The 1,688-nt window shown below is 57.8% G+C and overlaps 1 protein-coding gene across 1 annotated transcript in view; it reads right to left on the reverse strand.

Annotated features, from left to right (window-relative positions):
• Positions 1-1,628, reverse strand: part of SPOP (speckle type BTB/POZ protein) — a gene marked incomplete at its 5' end in the record, with an annotated part of 12,342 nt that extends 10,714 nt beyond the window's left edge. The window contains 2 exons of the mRNA XM_033511494.1: positions 30-203; positions 1,495-1,628. Of these exons, the coding sequence (XP_033367385.1) occupies positions 30-203; positions 1,495-1,628 (308 nt within the window). The remainder of the gene's footprint in view (positions 1-29; positions 204-1,494) is intronic.
• Between the last annotated feature and the right edge of the window lie 60 nt (positions 1,629-1,688).

Genomic DNA, 1,688 nt, shown 5'->3' on the forward strand with positions numbered 1-1,688 from the left:
CACTCACCCCACAGAGGTTTCCCCCTCACCCCACAGAGGTTTCCCACTCACCCATGGCCTTGGTCTCCTCTCCCTTGGCGTTGAGGATGGAGAACTTGAACTTGGCCCTGACCTCGCTCTTGGGGCAGCTGACCAGCAGCAGGTACAGTGACAGGTAATCCTTGCTCTCCTCGTCCAGGCCCTTGGGGTTGACACGTAAACACCTGCAAAAGGGGGATTGGGAATGGGGGCAGCTCAGGGAAGCCTCCAAAGGAAGGGCACGGGGATTTCCACAGCTGCACAGCCCCAGGGGAGCACAGCGGGGTGAAAGGAGCAGAGCCCCACACTGGGGAAAACACCCAGGAACGATGGACACCCCAACAAATCCCTGGGAACAGAGCAGGGAAAGGGGCTGGAACCACTGAGAAGCCCCCTGGATAAAGATCCTCACTAAAGGAAAGAGAAATAAATGAAATGGGGTTTGAGGAAGTGCAACCAATGCCGGGAAATGGTTGATAAAATTCCACAGGAGGCAACGGCAAGGAACAAGGGATCTCTGGAAGGCTGGAGGTTCTCAAAAAAAAAATAAAAATACCAGGGTTAAAAGGAAAAACTCCTCCTGTGTGAAGAAAAGGCAGGAAGAGGCTCTTCCATGACCTGAAACTCGACACAGCATCCACCAAGAACAAAAAGCAGACAGATAATGAACAGCTCCCACACACAGGGACCAAACCCACAGCTCCAGATGTTCCAGGGAGGGCTGAGGGGACAAAGGTGGCAGGAACAAAGGCAAGCACAGCTCTGCCACCCAAAGGAGAGAGCTCACACTGTATCCCGTGGATACAGCTCATCCAGGGGCTGCTTCCACGCTGCCTGCACGGCAAAGGGAAATCCTGAACGCTCCAGGGTTGAACCAGGAACCAGAGCCCACGGATGCACCAGGACACGGCTCAGAGCAAAGTCCACCCTGAGCTACTGGAAATGACTGAGGGCTCAGGGGAGATAAGGGAGGTTTAGGGGAAAGGGAAAGGCCCCAAATGAGGTCAGCATGAGGAGGCAGCAGCCCCCAGGCAGGAGCAGGGAGAGGACACTGGCACTTCCCTCATCCCCGTGTTCTCCGTGGCCACTCACAGACAGGGAATTCACAGCGGGAAAAATTCACTTTTGAAGCTCGTGGAGCACGAGGGGCTGGAGCTGGGAGGGTGAAATGGGCTGTGCAGCCCCCCAGCCTCACCTGGGCTCATCCCAGCACCCAGTGTGGAAGGGAAAAGTGGTTTGTGTGCAAACACTGCTGGGGTGTCGGGGCTCTCCTGTGCGGGAGGACGAGGTTTCCACGGATTCCTGCTGTCCCCAAAGCCCACCCCAGCCAGGACAAAGCCTCTCCCTGTCCCCAAAGCCCACCCCAGCCAGGACAAAGCCCCTCCCTGTCCCCAAAGCCCACCCCAGCCAGGACAAAGCCCCTCCCTGTCCCCAGAGCCCACCCCAGCCAGGACAAAGCCCCTCCCTGCCTCTCACCACTTGAGCTTGTCGTTGGCTCCGGAGGAAAAGGTCGAGCTCTTGATGACCTCCCCCATCTCCTCCCGGCAGAAGCTGAAGTTGTTGATGGTCCACATGTAGGAGAACTTCACCACCTTGATCTGGGGGAGAGACCACGAGCTTCAGGCCCAGCCCTGCACAGCCCAGGGGGGCTCTGGGGGCTCCAGGGGGGC

The sequence above is a fragment of the Parus major genome, unplaced genomic scaffold, assembly GCF_001522545.3.
Source record: "Parus major isolate Abel unplaced genomic scaffold, Parus_major1.1 Scaffold273, whole genome shotgun sequence".
NCBI lineage: Eukaryota > Metazoa > Chordata > Aves > Passeriformes > Paridae > Parus > Parus major.